Source organism: Carlito syrichta, unplaced genomic scaffold (genome assembly GCF_000164805.1).
Source record: "Carlito syrichta isolate Samal-C Ts95f unplaced genomic scaffold, Tarsius_syrichta-2.0.1 Scaffold303667, whole genome shotgun sequence".
NCBI lineage: Eukaryota > Metazoa > Chordata > Mammalia > Primates > Tarsiidae > Carlito > Carlito syrichta.
The window spans coordinates 105,046-127,243 of NW_007247763.1; the positions used below are offsets into that span (position 1 = coordinate 105,046).

Consider the following 22,198-nt stretch of genomic DNA (forward strand, 5'->3'; position numbering starts at 1 on the left):
TGTTTTACACTAATAAAATAGAATTCTGTAGTTTAATAGAAAATTTTTATAATAGCTTAACATTTTAAAAAGAGGGAACATTTTATTCGTTTGATTGCTATTGATTGGAACTTCTAAAGTGTCAGTTTGCTTTTACTATCTTTGTGAGTATGTGTAACTCAAAAAGTTCAAATCCTTCAATGGCTTTGACAGTATACCAAGCCACCTTACAGTAGGTAAAAAATTTTGAGACTAGGTGTATTAATGAATTTCATTAAGACAGTCAAGATCAGGTTTTTAATTAAATTACCATAACTCTGGCAAAATCATGGAGCCATAGTTCAAAATATAGGTGGCTTTTTTTTCTTTTACTGATTTCTTTGTTTTGCACAAATCTTTCATAATAATACAGTTGAAGTTATATTGGGATAAATTTGGGTAAAAGAAAAGCGAAAGCTGCTTTAGAATTTTTATTGTTTTAACTCTTTAGGAATTTTATTGTAATTATTTTTCTCCTTTTATGGTTTCAGTTCCTTTTGAAAACTAAAGCTTGGATACTTTCATGTTTATTAGTTTAAGTATTAATGATGGATATTACTTATATATTGCAGCAATTGTGGTGAATTCAAGATTAGTCCAACATTTTAATTTATTGAGATGCCACAAGTATAAAATGAGTCCTGGATTTGGAGTCAGAAAACTTGGGGTTGAGTCACAGTGTTCATTAGTAGGTACTTTACATTTCTGTAGCACTAGCAGTAGTGGTAGTACTAGTAATGTGAGCTAGATGTTCGTAAAATAGTATGAATCGCTTGAGATCTCCTTTTCAGGATAGATGACCATGAAACTTTTTGTGATTAAAATACCAACCTCTATTTTGTAACAGTAGTATTTCCATAACCCTCTGGCAAAGCTTGACTTCTATTAGGATCTGTTAATCTTGTCAATGTTACTTTTATCATTTTTTTCTCTCCTAGAATAACAACAATCTTGAAGCCTGTTGCCGAGCTCTTTCCCAGGAGAGTAGCAAATACTTATATATGGAATACCATAGTCCAGATGACAATAGAATGAATAGAAATCGCCTTTTGCATATTAACCTTGGTATCCATTCTCCTAGTACCTATCATCCGGGAGATGGAGCTCAACTTAATGGTGGTCGAACACTGGTACATAGCTCAAGTGATGGACATATTGATCCACAGCATGCAGCAGGTAAACAGCTGATATGTTTAGTTCAAGAACCACACTCAGCTCCAGCTGTTGTGGCTGCTACTCCCAACTACAATCCATTTTTTATGAATGAACAGAACAGAAGTGCAGCTACTCCTCCTTCACAGCCACCTCAACAGCCATCTTCCATGCAAACAGGAATGAATCCATCTGCTATACAAGGGCCTTCACCACCGCCGCCGCCACCTCCTTCATACATGCACATACCTCGGTATAGTACCAACCCAATTACTGTTACAGTATCCCAGAACCTCCCTTCTGGACCGACTGTACCAAGAGCTTTACAAATTCTTCCACAAATTCCAAGCAATCTCTATGGGTCTCCTGGTTCTATTTATATTAGACAGACATCTCAGAGTTCATCAGGGAGACAAACTCCTCAAAGTACACCATGGCAGTCCTCACCACAGGGCCCCGTGCCTCATTATAGCCAACGTCCTTTACCTGTTTATCCACACCAACAGAACTATCAACCTTCTCAGTATTCTCCCAAACAACAGCAGATTCCTCAATCTGCTTACCATTCACCACCTCCTTCTCAGTGTCCTTCACCCTTCAGCTCTCCACAACATCAAGTGCAACCTTCCCAGTTGGGCCACGTCTTTATGCCACCTAGTCCTTCAACTACTCCACCATATCAACAAGGACCTCCTAGCTATCAGAAACAGGGAAGCCATTCAGTAGCCTATCTCCCATACTCGCCATCTAGCTTATCCAAAGGTTCCATGAAGAAGATAGAAATTACAGTTGAACCTTCTCAAAGACCTGGGACAACAATTAATAGGAGTCCTTCACCCATTAGTAATCAACCGTCTCCACGGAATCAGCACTCACTATACACAGCCACCACGCCACCTTCAAGTTCCCCTTCAAGAGGGATATCTAGTCAACCAAAACCTCCATTTAGTGTTAATCCTGTGTATATTACATATACACAGCCAACTGGACCTTCGTGTGCTCCATCACCATCACCTCGGGTGGTACCAAACCCAACTACAGTTTTTAAAATTACCGTAGGCCGAGCAACGACTGAAAATCTTTTAAATTTAGTGGACCAAGAAGAACGCTCTGCAGCTCCAGAACCTATTCAGCCCATTTCAGTGATACCAGGCTCTGGCGGAGAAAAGGGAAGCCATAAATACCAGAGAAGTTCTAGTTCTGGATCAGATGACTATGCCTATACACAAGGTAAATTTTAACCCTTTTATGAAATTTAATTTTTGTGGTAAGGTGGCAATCTCCTGTTCAAATATGTTAGCTAATTTAAGTTAAATGTTTAGTATGAATTAATTAAATGTTGGGCAGTAGCATTGCTATTAGGAATAGATTTAGTGCCTCAGAATCATCTACAGACTTACTTTTAAAATATGAAAGTGTAGTCATGGTAATAGTGGCCTAAGATGACTTATTTTCGAAAGAATATTCGTTGGGAGAAAAATACAAGTGAAATGGATATTGTCAAAAATAACAAACTACAATGTAGGAAAAGGTATTGTAGAGGATGGACTAAAGTACATCAAATGAAAGAATTTGGATCTTTTCTAAAAAGGATGGCCCAAAGGGCATAATGGCATTTATAAGTAATATATAAGAAGTGAAATTAGCAATGAAGAATGTGGTTAGATTAGCTAATGGTAGCCCTAATTTAAACATACAGGGGAATAGAGTTTTTAAAAGTGTATTCAGGTTGTTTCAAGGTACCCAAGAAGTTATTATTCTTTCAATATAAAAGAAGGGAAGTAATTATAATTGTAATTCAGTATGCCCAGTACTGAGCCTGTTTAAAACCCACACAAACATAATTTTGGGGAAACTAAGGGATGTCCTTAGGGGAACTAAGAGTAACAGAACAAGAGGGATATACCAGTGATGTCACTTTGGTAGCAGTTAAAAAAGCTAAATTAAAGCAGATATGGAAGCAGAATAGCATCAGAAAGACATGAGAATAAATGCTAATAGGGATGAGTCTTTTGTACATTGGCAATGCATATAAAAAATTTCCAGTCACTTGTTCAATGTTATTCTCTGCACTGACTTTATCTGTAATGCTGTAGCCTTGCTGTTACATCAGCGAGCAAGGATGGAGAGGTTAGCAAAGCAGTTGAAACTTGAGAAAGAGGAGCTAGAGCGGTTGAAGGCTGAAGTTAACGGTATGGAGCATGACCTGATGCAGAGACGGCTCAGAAGAGTCAGCTGCACCACTGCAATCCCGACGGTAAGTGATCTGTCAGGGTGTGTTGATAGGAAGGTGGGGGACATTGACTATCCAAGGCCATTTGTTTTTCTTTTAGGTCCTGTTCTTGGCAGAGTTTTGGGATTTTGATTTGTTTTAAGACAATGGATGATGGACTTTTGCCTTCAATAGTTCTCGTCAAAATAATTCGATACTTTATTTCTTCATATGTGGAAATTCCATAGGCTCATCAGTGTTTTCAAACACTGACAATTATAATCAAGATATAGCATTTCGTTTATTATAAATTGCTCTTTGTCAAAATAGAAATGAAAGGTGCACCTTGGTAAAACAATGGATAAATTATCCTTTTAAGCATATGATACATATTTTTAAACATTTAAAATTTTTTCTAAGTACATTAATTCAAATGAATTAAAATGAGATCAATATGAATTTGTGGGAAATGTTGGCTGTAGAATATTTTAAGGCAAAGCAGTTTTGTTAAGTGTAAGTAATTGTAGAAACTGAGATAACAGTATTGACCAATAGCAGTCCTAAAGGGAACTGCTCTAATGAAAAGATTTGAATGCTATATTTTTAACATGTTGGTTAATGTATATGAGTTTTATTGATCTGAAACAACTCTGAACATTTTGAAACATGTCTCCTAAAATCTTATGATTTCACAAGCTTTTCATGATCCGATCTGTTATTTCACCTTTCAACATTTATTTAAGAAGCATTTTTTGCATAAGGTTTATCAATGTGGTACCATGCTAAGTGCTTGCTTGAATACTTGTCAGGGGGAAAAATAGGTACACCAAGAGATGATTATAATACAGTGTGGTAAGTGCTGTATATGCTAACAGGTAATGAGAGAACGCAAGACATCAGCTAGTTTCTGTACAGACTCCGTGCACTTCTCTGCTCTTTTACACTGTCCTCCTGCTGGAATGCCCTTCTAAAAGCTCTGCATGTATAAATCCTATTCTTTAAGGCTCAACGTAACTCCTACATTTTTTTTATGGAGCCTTTCCTCATTTTTCTACCCTCTCTAAGCTCAGGGTAATCTCTTTCTCTCTCTCTCTCTCTCTCTCTCTCTCTCTCTCTCTCTCTCTCTCTCTCTCTCTCTCTCTCTCTCAGTTTACAGGTTTAGAGAAGTGAGCATATGTCAGGCTTCTTACAGTCAGCATGTCTGTAACTACTCCCTCATAGAGACGTTTTAACATGAAGTTCCTGATTTCAAAGGGGATCTATGAATTCCCTGAGATTATATGCAGAGTATCATATGTGTGTTTATATGAGAAGCGGCTCTATAGCTTTCATCTGATTTTCATAAGGTTACTAGATAGAAGTAAAAAAGGGTGAAGAATCACTGCTTATAAACAATAGGCAGAGAGGAAAGGGGAAAGCATTTTAGAAGGGAAGAGAACATGAGGTGATGAAGGCTTTAAGTCAACAGATACTTTTAGGAGACAGTGAATACAATTTCCTCATGTAAGCATGAGATTTCTGATGAGTTAACAGAGGTTAATGTGCATATGTAGAGTGGGGCTTAGACCTTGAACACTAGGTCAAGGTATTTGAACTTTATACTGCTGTTAACAGGAAACCAGTGGAAGTTTTTGAGAAAGAGAATCTTGCGAAATAGACACATTCAGTAATTTAGTGAATTTTTTTCTAATACTGTCTGAATTATTCAGTTTAGTCAATATTAAAAGTGAGAAGGAAGAATTTTATTACTTAAAGCGTTTGAAAATTACAAAGCTATCTTGAACTGAAGGGTAATATTAATATAAATCAAACTTTTGCCTCATTTTCTCCGTTTAAAATCTTTTTTTTTTTTGAGTTGGGATCTCACTCAGTTGCCCAGGCTCGAGTGCAGTGGCATGATCACAGTTAACTGCAGCCTTGACCTCCTGCACTCAGGCAATCCTCCCACCTCAACCTTCCAAGTAACTGGGATTATAGGCACATACTACCATGCCTGGCTAATTTTTTTTATTTTTTATTTTTGTAGAGATAAGGCCTTGCTATATTGCCTAGGCTGGTTTCAAACTTCTGGGCTCAAGCAGTCCTCTCGCCTCGGCCTCCCCAAGTGCTAGGAATACAGCCATGAGCCACCATACCCAGCCCTCCATTTAAAATTTTAATTGAATCCTCTGATTGGGGAAGATATTGAAGGATGTAATCCTAAGGAAATTCACCTATGGTGGTTGGGACCTTTGGAGTCCATTAAGTACCTGTAGAACATAAACATTTTTTTCTTAACTTAGTAGTCATTTTCTTTCAAATAACCATATAAGTTTTATCGTAGGACTACTTGCTTGTTATAATCCCTGGTAAATAAAACCCTACGGATTTTTTTAAATTGGAAGTAGAGAACTGTCTAATATAGCATAGATTAGTGCTTAAAAAAAAAAAAGCCCCAGATTTTAGATCAGAGCTTTTATTGCTGAGACTTCTTTAGAAAGGAAAAAGAAGTTGGCAAAACTGCTACCTTGAGCTGTAATTTATTTTTAACTTTTAATTATAGGGAATTTCAAGTTATATAAAATGGGCAAAATAGTATCATGAACCACCATGTAGTCATCCTCCAGCTTCAGAAATTGATAGTTCACGTGGACGATAATATTTGAGAAACAAGATATTTGAGTGTGATTCCCATGTGTTTCTGCTGCCAGACCTAGAGTGAAGTAGGGGACAATTGTAAGTACACAGCAGGGAGACAGTTGTACATGGTGGTTGAGACCATGAGTGGGCTTTCAAGGCAGGTGCCAATTTGAATCCTACTTCTACTTGTGTCACTCATGTATTCTTGGATAAGTAACTTTCTCTATGCTTGTTTTCTTTCCTATGACAAGTATGTGATTTTTATTAGGATTAGATAATATATGTAAAGCAATTTATACAATGTCCAACAAATAGTGTGTTCTTATGAAATAAGCATTGGTTACAAACTACTGGAAAAATGTGCTTGAGATATAGACACACAAAAGTCTGAAGCATTTTGTAAAACTTGATTTCCTTTGGACTGTAGGAAATAAGTCAAGAAATAAGTTATTTGGTTAGAATTCCCTTTTTGCTCATTGAGGCACATTCACAGAAACGTGACATAGTGGAATGTGCGCTCATATAGGCTTGGGAGCCAGAATGACTCTGGCACTCACTGGCTATATCTAACTTCTCTGCATTTGATTTGCCCTATCTATAAAAGGGAATTATAGCAAGTACATTATAATATTGCTGTCAAGATAAAGAGACAATGTGTGTAATATGTCTCGCATAGTGCAGGTGCTCAGTAGATGGCTATCCCTTATCATTGTCCCACTTGTGTATAGGAATACCCAGTAGAGAATTGACCTTTTTTGCTACCAAGTACATATTGCTATAAGTTTTCAAACAAATTAATTTCTTATCAAGCAGTGTATAAAATATTGGATAAAAAGGTGCTTGCCTAATGAGACTAGAATGCATGTTTGTGACTAGATATATGTGTGGTTGCAGAAAGAGTAGCAGTAAAATATTTTTTGTAAGAGCGGAAGTGCAGGATGCATGATTGAGCATCCATGGATTTGATATTTGTGGGTTCCTGAAACCAATCCCCAATGGATTTTGAGGGACGATAATCATTGTTTCATTTATGAAAATGTTAAGGATTATAAAAATTACCCTTAATTTGTTTAGTATAAATTATTGACTTTATTCTTGTGGTTCAAGCTTTATTTTAAATATATAAATGCGTGTGTATTTGTATATTATAATATGTACATATAAAAAAGATGCATGATGGTGTCCTCCAATCTGTTACCTGCAAAGCATTGTAATGCTGTGAAGATGCTATCTCTTAAAGTGATCTGTACATGAAAAGAGATATGTATATCTAACTATGAATCTATATGAATTTGTGCATGAGAGAGAAAGAGAACATAAGACAGTAAATCAGAAATGTTGACCCAGCTAAGTGGAAACAATATTAAGAACTTTCAGAGTTCTGAAGTAGAAAAGTTAACTTTTTGCCTATACCATTCAAAGATGAGACAGTTTCATGAAGGAGAGGGAAATTTAAGCTTTCCCTTGAAGGATAAGATTTTAATACACAGAGAACTGCCAATTGCCCCCCCCCCCAGTTGTCCTTCCCCATTCTTCTGATTTTAATTGGGTTTCTGAACTACCCTGCAGCTTTGAGTCCTAGTTGCTTAATTGGGACCAAACCTCCAAAGAACATTAGTGGTCTTCAATGTTGGTCTCTATGAGACTTTTTCAAGTGCCAGAACAGTTGACTTAAGGTATTTCTGCTACCTTTTGTAAAAAGTTTAGAATTTTGCATTTTTGAAATATTAGATACAAACATCCTGTTATCTTACCAACATCTCTAAATTATACATAGCCAATCTTCCTCTGCTACGAAAACAGTGTATTTTGACAAATGGCAGTAACTTTTCAGAAACACCTTTTCCCTCTCAGTTTAATCAGAAGCTTTGAAAAAGGACATGGAATCTTACTGATGAACCCATAGTTTAGTGAGTTAAAAGTGGTTCTACTGTCTTTGGAAATGAGCCTGTTGATGAGAATGTTTTTGTTTTTGTTATAAGCAAATGTACAGTGTTCTCTGACTATAAAGTATATGATAATATCTCCATATTTAAAGCTTCACTATTTGGGGCCACTGTGGCTGATACATCTCTCTTCTCCCACCCAAGCCCCAAAGTACATAGGAAGGATCAACCTCTCCAGGCACTTAACTTTCCTAATATGATCCTACAAAGCAAGAGTGGGTTCCTTCACATGTTCCTAGGAAGATGGCATTTCTCTTTGGAAACCACAACTAAGTGCATTATCTTTCATGTAAATGCATACATATGTTTTTAAGTGATTTTAATATTGCATGGTAGGCAAGGTGTAAGCATTTTACACATTAATTACACATAGTTTTTGCCCATAGGAATTAGAAAAGAAAGACAATTCCTAATACATATTTCTAAATGACTTTTTTTTGTTCCTCTAGCATTCTAAGGAATTGTTGTTCTTACTGTATTCTACCTGTATGTCACTTAATTTAAACTTTTGATACCTACTTATTTAATGGGCATTCTCAGTTATTCTGATAAAACCTCTTAACAGCATAAGAGCTTACATTTTTGTGAATTAAGATACCCTTTCCACTTATTTTTCTTCACTGTTATATTAACGTATTTAGCTTTTAGCAAAATGTTTAACAGAATAGGATTTTGTTCTGCCTTCCTATAGTAGTAGGTATTTCACTTTTCATTTTATTTAGTTAAAATCGCCCTAGTAATTGAGGCGCCTCTAGATTCTAAATCCTGACTTTGTTTTGTTTGTTTGTTTGTTTTTTACTGTACATACATGTAAGGAAATAAAGAATGACATGGAAAGGGAAGGTTTCCAAAAAGCTTTATTTAACTGAAGATTAGAACTCGCTTCACATTTCATCACCTCATATGTGCCCTGAAGGGCCTAAGGAGTGGGCTGGGCTGGAAAGGTTGAGGCAGAAGAAAACAATTGGAGAAAGAAAGGAGTCCATTTGCTCCCGAAATCTTCATGTACAAGATTAATTGTGTCCTTAAATCTAGAAAAAAGAAGACAAAAAGATTTCTATGTGAATTTATGTAGACATCTTTTATATAAATCTTGGCACTACCATTTACTAGCTCTGTAACTTTGGGAAAATTATATAGCCTCTCTATGCCTCAGTTTCCTCATCTGTAAATTGAACATGATATTAGTACCTATCTTAAAGGGTTGTTTAAAGGAAGAAATGAGAGAATTCTGGTAAACACAGTGCCTGACACTTAGTATACACTAATTAAAATTAGTACTGTTATAATTTTTACCAGACTGGATAAGACTAAGATCATGGACATTGCTTGTTTAAGAGGTAGATTCTTACAGTTTCCTTACCACAAAAACATAGATGTAATATATTCTCAGTGCTCTGTGACTAAAATTGTAGTATCTTGTATGATAGAACACAGTCCACTATTGTAGCCTGCCACTTTATATGCAGATTTTGATCATATGTGGCAATTTTGATGTCCCCATTTTACCTGACTATTCCTTTAAAAACATACACATAAGACTTCTTAAACATGCCCTCTTATGGACGAAGTCTGTATTCTTGGTAATACCCAATCAGAACGATTAACATGAAACGCAGTTCTTAAATGTTGGGCTTGATAATGACTTTCCCACAATTGCTATTTTGGGTCCTTTCTTACTAGCCTGAGGAAATGACAAGATTGAGAAGCATGAACAGACAACTCCAGATAAATGTTGACTGTACACTGAAAGAAGTTGACCTCCTTCAATCTAGAGGTATAGACTTGATTATTTGGTAAACCATAAGTAATAGTTTGGTATTTTAAGCTGCTTAAATAGCAATAATTTTGGTTTTATAGATTTAAGAGAGTTTTTATCCATTGTAGGATTATACTTCTGCTCAAGAGATCCCCCTGCCCCATGGTCATAGATCAGATTTGGGGGATCAAACAATAGTTTTACTGTGGCAGTTTCTTCAAGTTCTTATCATTTAGACTGTTCTGTGTTTTTACTTTGCATATATCCTTTTTTTGTCATTTACTGCTAATATAAATTGACGGGTTTTAATTCCAAAACTTAGTAGAGTTTATATTATGTAATATTCATCTAAGATATCTGTAAAAAAACAATAGGGAGCCCAAATCTGAATGTCAGATTCCTCAGTTTTAAAATAAATTCTATATGCTACTTTTTTGTTATATGAAAATGTTCAACTATAATCATAGTTTTGGTTTTTTGGATATTTTTGTAGACATATACTACAGTAGACGTTCTCTTAAGTGTCTTTCATTTACCCAACTCATGAACTTAGAGATAGTCTCTTTTTCCTGTGGAAATTATACTGATTGATGTCCACAGCTGCTGCACACTTTTGACTAGTAGGCTGCATTCTGGTATGCCTGTGAACTTGCTTCCATTGGTTGAATTGTCTGCTTACCAAGAGTCAATGTGCCCCCAAACCTGTTTATGACAGTTACTTTATTTCTGAAGGAGAAAGCTGCTCTTTCTATGAAAACCAAAGGCTTTTTTTTTTTTTTAAGGCTCAAAGGCAAATTACTAAAAAGACAGGGACTGTGAATTAGGTATGTTTTCACCTGAACACAACTGAAAAAAGTTAAGGGAGAGAATCATAAAAGTCTAAAAGTATTCTATACTCAAATTGCATTGTAAGTGTTCTTAGTAGCTTTCTTACTTTATTCTAAGAAAATCAAAACAGAAAATTAAAAATCAGGGTTCAGCAGACTAGGACCTGCGCCTGTTTTTGTAAATAAAATTTTAATGAAACGAAATGATACTCACATCCATTTGTTTACATATTGTCTATGTCTGCTTTTGTGCTTTCAGCTACAGCTGAGTACTTGCAACAGAGACTGTATCGCTGGTCCACAAAGTCTAAAATATTTATTATCTGGCCCTTGACAGAAAAGTTTGCCAACCCCTGCTTTAGGTCACCGTGGGTGTGCTTTATGTAAGAAAGACAATATGGAACTCCAGTCAACAGGCACCTAAAGAAAAGGCCTCTGTCTACCTTTAAAATATTGCTATATTCAAATGTTTTGTTACGTTAAAGTTAACATGTAATTTTTCTTAACAATTCTGTGTTTTAATTAGCTTTCCTGCTCCCTTGTCCCCCACGCTTTCTTAATTATGACAGCTAAGAGAGCTTCTACAGTGTTTTAAGAGTATATAATAAAGTATCCCATTGCCATTTTTAGGCATGATTAAACAGTAGAGGCAGGTGAACCCAAAAGAAATGGCATTATCTGAACATCAGAGATGAAGCAAATTTGAATGAACATTGAGTAATCTAGTCAGGTAAACTTAAAATTATTTTCAGAAGCCTAGTCACTCGATAACCCACTAGCTTCAAGCAAAGAAAGAATTACTATGCATAATATGGGGCTATGCAAACTATTGCTACTATCTTTTAGAAGATTGCATCATGTTTTTACTTGTGTAGTCTTTGAAGCAAAACAAGAAGCACTAACTCAAACATTTGGTTAGGATATTTATAGTAAGCCTTTTGTGATCTAGAAATTAGAACATCAGTTGTAACTTAAGTAATCGGAGAAATACGTATGCAGCTTCTTAAAGCATAAAAAGATCTAATATATGAAATAGCATTGTGACTTTTATGAGCTATCATAGCAATTGTTTTCAGAAATTGTCTTAAAATAAAACAGCATATTCAAATGGATGAGACACTTGTAATAGAGCCTGCAAAGGAAACCATTATTAAGGTTTTATAAGCAGAGCTGTTTTTGGTCTGCACTGGGCAGTGACCTTACAATGAGCTCTTATTGATACTTAGGCTTTGCTAAATCTCTTTTCATAGGAGTCCAGATGTATGTATTTTATACTAAATTTTACTCTTCCACACTCTAGAAAACTTTTTCTACTGAGTTTCCAATCTAAACTTTAAGCTAGAGAAGGAATTAAAACCTTTTTTTGAGGGGGAGCATTTAGACTAGATATAAGTCAGTTTATAATTTGATGAAAAGCAGCTTTATTGTTGGTTTTGGTAAGGAAAACTTGTTGGGGAAAAAAGTAGGTCTGGAAATCAAGAGGTTCAGTATATTTATACTATCAGCATCTTTTATAAATAAGTATGAGTACAGTTATAAAGCTTAACTGGAATTATTTAGAACAAGCAGAGCACAGTGATAGGTTTACAGAAGTGAAGGTGGGACCCAAAACTGGCACTGGATCAAGACTGACCGCGGAGGAGTCACAGCAGGAGATGTGGCTAAAATATGAACACTAGATTAAAGAGTAAACATATTAAGAGAGGTGAAAATTTTGTGGCAAGACAAAATTCTTAGGGATTGTTCTGTCTATTCTGAAATTAGCACCATATCATCTTTTATAATTGATAAATCTGTTAGGCAACACTTGGTGTTTAAGAGTCTCCTTTTCCTGAAAATAGGAATCCATGAACTGCTGATGTTATTTTACATTTATTAAGGTTCCTTAGCTGTATCAAAATATAGCTTGAGTAATCTTTATAGATTTTCTATAGCTGAATGTATAATGGATAAAATTTTAAGGTAAATTATGAAAGACATGAAAGCAAGCTTTCACTATTTAAGTCTACTTTCTCATAGTTTATTCATTAAAATTAAAACAAGCAGAAAGAGAAAACAGTTCAGCCACCTTTTCATTTCTCTTCTTCATTTACCTCCCCAAATACTCCACATACTTAGTCCTGCCTATGAAGATTAGCCTTACAGTTAGATGAATATTCCTTTAGGTAATACATTTTAGACATTCATTGGTGTAGTAGTTTTCTTGAGTCTTTTCTCAAAGTGATAAAACACAATTTCAGTGGGAGGAGAGTAGGAGCATTTGATGATTTTAAAACCCTAGACAACATTTTCCATTCTTACATGTTTTATTTACATAATCTCTTAAAAAACAAATCAATAACAGAAGAAAAAGTTCTAAATGCCTGGTGATTTTATTTTCTTTATAGGAAACTTTGATCCAAAAGCCATGAATAATTTTTATGACAACATAGAACCTGGCCCAGTTGTACCACCTAAGCCATCTAAAAAAGGTGAGTAGGGAAATGTCACAAACATGATAGAAATAAATATCAAAATTATTTGGAAGTTTACATATATTTCTGAAGAAATTTCCATTAGAGATATTTATTGTTCAGCATAAACAAAGTTACTATATTGATATTAGTGTGGTAATCATGTCTTCAAATTTTAACTTTTACAAAGTACTGAAATTCATAATTTAGGATTATTGTCAGAGGTAATTAAATGGGATATAAAACTTATTTTTTACAAAAGAAGTAGAAACACTGTATTATATATTAACATTATAAATGTACTTAGCATTGTAAAAACTATAACCCTAAAAGATAATTCTTATAATAATGAGAATTTTAAAGATCTAATGTTAGAGTAGAAAGTTAGGTTTGCAGTGGATCTAAGATTATTATCGGGCAACAAAAGAATCCTTGCTTATTCAAAAGTTGAACCCGTGCACAGTGGCTCAAGTCTGTAGTCCCAGCACTTTGGGAGACCAAGGCAGTAGGATTGCTTGAGCCCAAGAGTTCGAGACCAGCCTAGGCAACATAGCAAAAACTTGTTTCTTAAAAAAAAAATCCAGGCATGGTGGCACACCTGTAGTCCCAGCTAATCAAGAAGCTGAGGCAGAAGGATCACCTGAGTCCAGGAGGTCAAGGCTGCCGTGAGCGATGATTGTGTACTCTGCATTCCAGCCTGGGTAGACAGAGTGAGACCCTGACTCAAAAGAAAAAGTTAAGCATAACAATTATATGAGGGCGAACTGGGTATTTTCTCATCTAGGATGAAATAAATCTTATTTAACCAAGGTTTGGAGGATTCAATTTTGGATAATTGTTACATGGAAATGATTTAGTATTAAAGGTATCAAATCTGTTCTCCCTGTTTTTATGTACCAGATGTTTAAATGGCATTTCAGTATCTTAAAAATTTAATTTTAATTACATTTAAATGTTGAGTCTCTGAATATAGATTAGCTTTTTCTGCCCATTCTCATTAACAGTCTATGTTTTATAATTCTCAAGACTGAACTAAAGTATGCATTTAATATTTAATCCTTTTTGCTTTAAGCAACTCAAGGTAGATTGATCATGAAGACATATAGAATAGCGGAGAATACCTTATTTTTTAAAATTACCTGAAGGTATTATATTTTAAAATCTTATCAGACTTATTTTTAATTACACAATGTATAAATTCCATCTAAATAATGTTACCTGGCATTTACTTTTAAATTAAATTTAAATTAATTACTTAAATTTGGTTGAACAATTTTCCATGTATGTTAAACTCAGTATAGAGTATTTTTTGCATTTATGGGTTACAGCACAGTATTCATTCTTTTTATTGTTTAATACCATCATGGATATTTCATCTTATTTACATTTAAAATAGCCTATTGATTTCTAAAAATGGTACAAAGAATAATCTTAGTAGATGACACCAAGTGCCAAATTTGGTACTGTGGCAACATAATATGCAGTTTCATGCTGAAAGTCACTGGGTTATATATTTATCATTGATCCCTTTAGACTTTTAGGTTCCTAAAATCCAAATCTTTTAACTCGATTTTGCCTGAATGTCAGCTAAAGAAGTGTTGCCTACTGGTAATCCAACAGATGAACTGTCATGGAGGAATTGCCCTATTTAGGGGAGTACATTGAAAATGTTACCCTGGGAACAGAGGATGAAGTGAGAAATGGTGGACAATATTTCTACCATGAGCCATCTTATTAGCATAAACTCTCAGGTGTAGTCTGAGGGGCCTACCATAAATAACTAGGCACTGCTATTACTCAGGAAATTTCAAAGTTTTGGAAGTTATCTCCCGGGAGCCAGAGACAAAACCAGACCTCTCTTTGGGCAAGGCAAGATCATTTTCTCTGCAGTGGTTAAATGGAAATGTATACCTTTAAATGTTGATATAACACAGGAAGATCTAAAAATCAGTGACCTAAAATTTCACCTAAAGAGGTGAGAAACGAACAAAGTAAAAACAAAGTAAGTAGAAGAAAGGAAAAATAAGAGAAGTCACTGAGAGAGAAAACAGAAATAACAGAAAAAGTCACTAAAGCCAAAAGTTTGATTTTTGAAAAGATAAACAAAATCAATAAATTTCGAGACTGATCTAGAAAAAAGAGAAAGTACTCAAATTACCATAATCAAAAGTGAAAGATGGGTTATCCATTAAAATGTTAATGGTAAGAGAGTGTGACAAACATCTTTATGCCACTAAGCTTGATACCTTAGATAAAATGGACACATTTCTTAAAATATATAGCCCACCAAAACTGAAAATAAGATGAAATAGTTAAATGTTAATAATATATCTATTAAATAAATTGAATTATTATCAAAATTTTTTCCCTCAGAGTAAAGACCATCTCCAGATAAATTCACTGGTGGGTGAATTCTACCAAATATTTAAGAAAGGAAAAATACCAGTCTTAGACACACTCTTTCAGAATATAGAGGAAAGAACTCTTCCCATTTTTATTTATTTATTTGCAATAGTGATTTTTTTTTCTAGAGACTAATTTTTTAGAGCAGTTTCAGGTTCACAGCAAAATTGGGTAGAAGTTATAGAGAAGTTTGCAAAATGCCCCTTTCTCCCATACATGCACAGCCTTCCCTATTATCAGCATCCTACACCAGAGTGAGACACTTGTTACAACAGATGAACCTACGTTAATACCTCATAATCACCCAAAGTTCATAGTTTCATGATAGTTTACTCTTGCTATTATACCCCATCTTTTTTATGAAACTAGCAGAACCCTCATTCCAAAACCTGATAAAGACACTATGTATCCATCCCCATAAAAAGAAAACATACTTACAGATCAATATTTCTCATGAACATAAAAGCAAAAAGATCCTTAAAATATTCACAATACATAAAGATAGATAATACATCATGACAAAGTTTAGTTTAGGAATGCAATGTTGTTATAGCATTAAAAAGCTAACTAATGTAATTCACCATAATATTAACAAAGTAAAGGAGAAAAAACATATGATCATCTCACCAAATGTAGGAAATACATTTGACAAAATTCAACAGCCACTCTTGATAAAAAAAAAAAAAAAACTTTTAACAAAATAAGAACAGAAGGGAACTCTTTCATTCTCATAAAGGGCATGTTTGAAAAACCTTTAGCTATCATTATTACTTAAATAGTGAATTCTTGCATTCCCTAAGGTTGGGAGCAAGGTAGGGATATCTGTTCTCACCACTTGTATTCAATGTTGTACCTAGAGGTCATAGACCCTGCAGTAAGAAAAAAAATGCATAAAGACTAGGAAGGGAAAAAAGACTAGAAAGAAAGAAATAAAACTATATATACTACAGATGACATTATTTATGAAAAAAATCCTAAGGATACTAAAAAACAACTATTAGAACTAATCAAGGCCTCAGGATGCAAGGTCAGTATACAAAAATCATTTGTATATGTCAGTAACAATTGGAAAATGAAATTCAAAAGATAATTTTATTTATAATACCATCAAAAACCATTAACACTTATGAGTAAATTTAATCAGAGAGGTATTCACTGAAAGCTACAAAACATTGTCAAAAGAAATTAAAGAAGCATGGTGGCTCACGCCTAAAACCCCAGCACTTTGGGAGGCTGAGGTGAGAGGATTGCCTGAGCCCACAGATTCGAGACCATCCTGGGCAACTGGTGAGACCTCATCTCTACAATAAATTTTTAAAAATTAGCCAGGCGTGGTGGCATGTGCCTGTAGTTCCAGGAAGGCTGAAGCACGTGCCTGTACTTCCAGTTGGAAGACTGAAGCAAGGGGATCGCCTGAGCCCAGCAGATTGAGGCTGTAGTAGCTAGGAGCTTGCCACTACCCTCCAGCCTGAGTGACAGAGTAAGACTCCAACTCAAAACAAAAAAAAAAAAAAAAAGAAAGAAAGAAATTAAAGAAGTCCTAAGTAACTGGAGTGATATACCATGCGCATGATTGAATTATCAGTATTGTTGAGATAACTATTCTTTCAAGATTGATATGTAAGTACAATACAGTGTCAATTTTAACCCCATTAGGTGTGGTGTTTTTTTGTTTTTAATTAAGAAACTGACTCTGAAATTCATGTGGAAATGCAGAAAGACCTAGAACATTCCAAAGAATCTTGAAATGGAGCAAAGTCAGAAGTCTTAGACTAACCAACTTCAGGACTCACTGTAAAGCTACAGTAATCACAGTGGTGTACTGGCATAGGGGTAAAGAAATTGATCATTGGAACAGAATAGAGAGCCCAGACCCTCACTCACAGTTGTCAGTTGATTTTTGACAGAAGCACAAAAGCAACTTATGGAGAAAGGAAATATTTTCAATAAGTGAGGCTGGAGGGACAGGATATCCATGTGGGAAAAAAACACAAATTTTGATCTCTACCTCACATTGTACACAACAATTTGAGATAGCCATACACCTAAGCATAAAAGTTAAATTATAAAGCTTCTGGAACAAAACAGAATATCTTTGCAACTTAGGTGTAGATAAAGATTTTTAGACAGGACACAAGTAGCAATAAAAAGAAAAACAATTGCCAAAGTAGCCTTTATCAGAATTCAACAATTCTGTTCATCAAGTGACATGGTTAGGAAAATGAAAAGGCAAACCACAGACTGGGAGCAAATATTTGTAAAAAATGTATCTGATGAAGAACTGGTATCTCGAATATATAAAGAACTTCTACAATACCGTAATCAAAAGACAAAAGACAAAGAACCCATTAGAACAAATACTTCACAAAGGAATATATAAATATGAAAGACCATTAAAAAAATAAATTAAAAATTTTCCTGAGGTAATATGATGGATCTGCTGCCAGGGTCCTATATAGTTAGATTGTGGTTTTCTTGCAGTGATGATGTTAGTGTTGTGAATATGTTATTCTGCCTGCTGTCTTTGGAACCAGCATCATGTATTTGAGGTGGGAGGTTCTTTGGTATCCGTCTTGGCTAGAAATTGTACAAAGCCTGCATTAATATTCTATGATGTAGTCTCCTTAATATCAAACTTCATCTAGCTTTCTACAAGTACCTTTACACTAAAAAGACTCTTTTCTATGGCTTATTTCATTTTACCAAAATTTGCTAAAACTGATAGTCTCTCTGAGTTAGTCGTAGTGGGATTCTAGTCAATATCAATTTTTAAAATATGTATCAAATGCTTAATATGTAGATTATGTAGTCAGATGCTTGATGCTACAAAGGAAAGACATGATTCCTACCCCAGGCGGTTTATATGTACACGGTTTTTTAAAAAGTAGACTAGAAAGCCATCTAAAACAACATCTTCACTATAAATGAATTTTAATTTTAGAAATTTAGTAACTTTAATGATATGATAATGCATATTCTTGGTGAAAGTATAAAATGGTACTGTTATATGGCAAATAGTTTTTAAATCTTTTTTACCTTTTTCTGTTAAAACTTATAAACAATGGAACTTGATTAAATTGTACAATTTTTTGGCTGGGCATGATGGCTCACGCCTATAATTCCAGCACTTTGAGAGGCCAAGATGGGAGGACTGCTTGAGCCCAGGAGTTTGAGACCATCCTAGGCAACATAGCAAGACCTCGTCTCTACAAAAAAAATTTAAAAATTAGCTAGGTGTGGTGGTGTGTGCCTGTAGTCCTAGCTACCCAGGAGAATGACGAGGAAGGGATCATCTGAGCTCAGGAGGTGGAGGCTGCAGTGAACCATGATCGTGCCACTGCACTCCAGTCTGGGTAACAGATTGAGACCCTGACTAAAAAAAAAAAAAAAAAAATTGGTAAGCCTTTTTTCATCACAGATTTATAAAACCTATTCAGTTTTCTTTATGAAGTCACATTTGTTTTAAGCACTAACAGATTCTTATTTTTCAAACTAAATTGGCTTTTTTTAAAAAGTGCATGTAGTTTAGCTCAGATTCGCTTGCAATATCACTCACTGAAATTAACAACCAAGAAAACACACATCAGTAAAATGCAACTGGTAGACTGATTCGAATAAATGTCTTGGAGTTATCACAAATACTCACTAGAAATTCAAGTGGAATATAGAAGTTTATCTGAATAAAAGTGTGATAATTAGAGAAAGAATGTATTTGAGAGAGAGAAAGAGAGAGAGAGACAGAGAACAAAGGAAAGACAAAGGAAGAAAGAAACCTTTTTGGATTGGACTTTGTAGTTAAGCAGTATGGTATGTGTGCTATCTCTTAGGTGACTCAGAAAGTCTCCCCACCCCCTCGTTGATAGCTCACACAGTGGTAAGTGCACTGACCTTGGTGTCCCATGACCGGAGTGCTGGTCCTGGTCATTTTGGTCACCTGACTAACCACATGCGAATTTATTCTGTGTACCACAGATGGGTGATCTGGCCAAATACTTACTTGTGTATTTTAAAGGGTTGTAAGAGTTAGTGGGATGATGTATGTGGTACTATGAAAGTACTTTACAAATCTAAGAAGCAGAACTTATTCTTTGGCGCCTAAGGAGAAATTTACTCTGCTTTTGTTTATTCTGATAATGGAGTGTTTAAGTGCCTAAGCACCACACTTGGGATTCTGGAGCAATGATTTCCAAAGATGAGTTGTGCTAGAGGACTGCATATGGACTCAGAACTGATTAGAAAATGCAAGATCTTTCTTTGGTTCCTAAAGGCAAATAATATGAAGTCTGCCATTTTCACTACTAATACAAAGGGTTGCTTACTAATAACCTTTAAGTTTATAGAAACCATATTCCAGCAGGAAGTTGGGATGCCTGCAGTTCTTATCTATGTTGCAAAGTGCCTAGTGGGCTTCTGCATACATAGGTCATTGGAATTAATGAAATGATTTGGGAGCACATGCTTGTCAATACATAGTATTATTTCTAGTTGATTCTGATTTTTAAGTACAGCAGTCTTGTTTATTAAAAAAGATCCTGTAGTTTCATTTTGTTATTATTATAATAGTGAGCCTTGTATGGATAGTGTATTTTCAGCTCATAATTTTTAATAATATTAATGCTTAACTAGAGAATTGCTAAAGTATAATCTCCCAAATTTTGCTTTCACATTAACATTTGATTGCCATCTCTGAGTTTGTACCCCTAATCTACCAAAAAGTAGGAAACTGGTGAAATAGGACATTTGTTCCACATAATTGGAGAGGATGGAAAAAGTTGTAAGAGCCACTGTTTGTTCTGTATAGGTTGTAAAAGCAGTATTAAATATGGCACTTACCTTCACTAAAGGTAACATGAAGTAATAGGAAGAGTAAATGCACTCAGCTGTGTGGGTTGCATGAGAGATCCTTGTGAGCCTGTTCACTCTTGCTAATGAATGACTTGATTACTGACTTTGCTTCTTCTTAATGCAGACCCCTCAGACCCCTGCACAATTGAGAGAAAAGCCCGAAGAATTAGCGTGACCTCCAAAGTACAGGCGGATGTCCATGACACCCAAGCAGCAGCTGCAGATGGTTTGTACTTATGTGTCCAGAGTTTGTGCAGACTGTCCAAAGACACATGTTAACCTATGTACAATTATCTTAAGTAAAATCAGACCTTTAATTTTTGCTTTGAAAAATTATTCTAAGCCGGGCTCGGTGGCTCAGCCTGTAATCCCGTGCCTTTGGGAGGCTGAGGTGAGTGCATTGCCTGAGCCCGCGGGTTCGAGACCCACCTGGGCAGTGAGACCTCATCTCTACAATAAATCAAAACATCAGCCGGGCGTGGTAGCGCATGCCTGTAATTCCGGCTACTTGGAAGGCTGAGGCGGAAGGATCGCCGGAGCCCAACAGGTTGAGGCTGCGGTGGTGGGGAGCGACCACTGCACTCCAGTCTGGGCGACAGAGTGAGACTCCAACTCAAAAAAAAAAGAAAAATTATTCTACACTGAGTTTCTAAAGTTGCGCTGTCCAATAGAAATATAATGCAAGCCATATCTATAATTTAAATTTTTCTAGTAGCTATTCTAAAGTAAAAATAAGATGAAATTATTTTTATTGCATTTTATTTAATCTGATATATACTAAAGATTATTTCAATATGAAATAAATATAAAATTACTAGTGAGATGTTTTATATCCTTTTTTATGCTAAATCTTCAAAACCTAGTGTACATTTTGCATGAAAGCATATCAAGGGACTGGCCACATTTCACATGCTCAGTAGCCACATGTGGCCAATGACCACCATATTAGAGCCGATCTGTCTAAGGTAACAGTATATAGAAAGCAAGGCCAAGTAAGTAATTAAAAAATAATGTGAAAGATCTGGATTTTGTAGCTTCTCACTGAAGCTTTCTAATGCTTCTTGAACTTTATCCTGGCATTCCGTTGAAATTTGGTTTCTAAAAATATTGTATGTATTTGAGTTTGTACATGTATTCTTGATATTTCTAAAATATACCTAGGTAGAAAGATCTCAACCTAAGAACAAAGAAAAAGCATGAAACTACCATATATACTTCCTATAGTTAAAAAACAAACCTTTCCTTTTTATGATTGGCATATTTCCCATTTTTGGAAATAAACTACTTTTCTGGAATTTACTTATCTTTGAAACTTGTGTAGAAAATATTTAGAATTGTTAAAATGTTTCATTGCATCTTTTTGAGCCATTTGTCTTCTGTATTATAAGCATTATCGATTAAACTCACAAATTGTGACATTTGTGAGGTTTTTTTCACTTCCATGGAAATTTAGCCTATTATAACTAATACATTTAAAAGTAATTAAAGGAGAAACCTACTCACCTCCCTCAGTTATTTGTATTCTTTTGAGCTTTTTATTTTCCAAAGTGCCTGGCACATTTTAACTTTTTAAATATGCTATACAAAAGAAAAGATTGCACACCTGTAAATCACATGAGAACAGACATCTAAAATGCCTTTGGGTTTTTAAATACTTCTATTTTAATAATATTTATCTATGATGAAATGAATGGTGTCTTTTTTTATGGACCAAAGATAATTCTAATTTAGATGCTTTTGGAATATATTTTTTGGTAAGTTACTTCATAGTGATTTATTATTCCAAATTAAATTGTCATAGTGCTAAACAGTTAAGAGAGTCCTGAAGTATCTTAGATTAGTTAGGTTAAAAAAGGTTTTTCGGTCCGGGCTCGGTGGCTCAGCCTGTAATCCTGCGCCTTGGGAGGCCGAGGTGAGTGAATTGCCTGAGCCCGCGGGTTCGAGACCTGCCTGGGCAACTTGGC

The 22,198-nt window shown here is 35.1% G+C and overlaps 1 protein-coding gene across 1 annotated transcript in view; it reads left to right on the top strand.

The window, feature by feature from the left end:
- Window positions 1-22,198, top strand: part of TAB3 (TGF-beta activated kinase 1 and MAP3K7 binding protein 3) — a 43,047-nt gene that overhangs the window by 17,569 nt on the left and 3,280 nt on the right. The window contains exons 6-10 of the mRNA XM_008058966.2: window positions 957-2,400; window positions 3,267-3,427; window positions 9,631-9,724; window positions 12,921-13,004; window positions 20,359-20,460. Coding sequence (XP_008057157.1) covers window positions 957-2,400; window positions 3,267-3,427; window positions 9,631-9,724; window positions 12,921-13,004; window positions 20,359-20,460 — 1,885 coding nt within the window. The remainder of the gene's footprint in view (window positions 1-956; window positions 2,401-3,266; window positions 3,428-9,630; window positions 9,725-12,920; window positions 13,005-20,358; window positions 20,461-22,198) is intronic.